Below are 1,454 nucleotides of genomic sequence, written 5' to 3'. Positions count from 1 at the left end.
CTCTCTCTCTCTCTCTCTCTCTCTCTCTCTCTCTCTCTCACTCTCTCTCACTCTCTCTTTCTCTGCAGTCACACCCTACTCCGAAGCAAACCCCATTACGGTCTTCCCCAGCAAGTGGGCCCAGCCTGCTCAGCATGAGGAGGAGACCCCCGTGCGCCTCCGCTTCTCCCGCCTCTCCAAACATGCCACTGCCCCCTCTAAGGGGTCGGCCCAGGCTGCTGGCTATGACTTCTACAGTGCCTATGATTATACAATACCAGCCATGGAGAAAGCCCTTGTGAAAACACATTCAGATTTCTCTTCCTCTTGGCTGTTATGGCCAAGTTGCTCCATGTGCTGGCTTGGCTACAAAATACTTCATAGATGTAGGAGCTGGTGTCATAGATGAAGATTACAGAGGAAATGTTGGTATAGTGCTATTTAATTTTGGCAAAGAAAACTTTGAAGTAAAAAAGGGTGACCAGATTGCACAGCTAATTTGTGAATGGGTTTTTTATCCAGAACTTGAAGAAGTCCAAGGTTTAGATGACCCTAAACGTGGATCAGGAGGTTTTGGTTCTACTGATCAAAACTAAAATTATATAAGAGTAGATGTAGCAACTTCCCCCCTAAAATAGCCAATAAAATTAATTTCTGCTGTTAAAAACAAAACAAAAAACTATGATTCCCAGTACCCCACTTTCCTACTCACGTTATGTATTGATGTAGAGATGTTATAAATTTAGTCTAGCCCTGCCTCTCGCTCTCTTCTTCCTGTAATTAGTGGCTGCCAGTGGTTTTTTTAAACAGGCAGGAGAATTTAGTCATGTGGCCTTATTTTGTTAGATAATTACCTTTTTGTTCCTTTACTTCTAGTGATTATTAATAAACTTTATAAAATATAACTCTAGGAGTATTGGACATTAATTTAAATCCTACAACACCTAGCAGACTGGCCAATATGGCAGCAAAGGAAAGTGATAAATATTGGAGGGGATGTAGCAAAATTTGGACACTAATACACTGCTGGTGGAGTTGTGAATTGGTTCAACCATTCTGGAGGACAATTTGGAACAAAAGGCTTTAAAAGAATGCCTGCCCTCTGACCCAGCCATATCACTGCTGGGTTTGTACCCCAAAGAAATAATAAGGAAAAAGACTCGTACAAAAATATTTATAGCTGCATGCTTTGTGATGGCAAAAAAATTGGAAAATGAGGGGGTATCCATCGATTTGGGAATGACTGAATAAATTGTGGTATATGATGGTGATGCAATACTATTGTGCTATAAGGAATGATGAACTGGAAGAATTCCATGTGAACTGGAAAGACCTCTAGGAATCGATGCAAAGTGAAAGGAGCAGAACCAGAACATTGTACACAGAGATAGACACATTGTGATACAATTGAATGTAATGGACTTCTCTATTAGCAGCAATGCAATGACCCAGGACAATTCAGAGGAACTTATGAG

The 1,454-nt window shown here is 41.0% G+C and overlaps 1 protein-coding gene across 1 annotated transcript; it reads left to right on the top strand.

Moving 5' to 3' along the window:
* Positions 1-68: 68 nt before the first annotated feature.
* Positions 69-575, top strand: LOC123256662 (deoxyuridine 5'-triphosphate nucleotidohydrolase, mitochondrial-like; the record flags this gene model as incomplete). The annotated part of the gene is given in 2 exon segments (XM_044685246.1): positions 69-285; positions 287-575. Coding segments are annotated over 2 exon segments (506 nt in total), but the record flags the coding sequence as incomplete, so codon positions are not given.
* Positions 576-1,454: the final 879 nt, after the last annotated feature.

Source organism: Gracilinanus agilis, unplaced genomic scaffold, assembly GCF_016433145.1.
Source record: "Gracilinanus agilis isolate LMUSP501 unplaced genomic scaffold, AgileGrace unplaced_scaffold7973, whole genome shotgun sequence".
In the NCBI taxonomy this organism is placed as follows: Eukaryota; Metazoa; Chordata; class Mammalia; order Didelphimorphia; family Didelphidae; genus Gracilinanus; species Gracilinanus agilis.
Note: the sequence above shows the minus strand (reverse complement) of the source record. Positions and strands in the feature narration are given on the sequence as shown.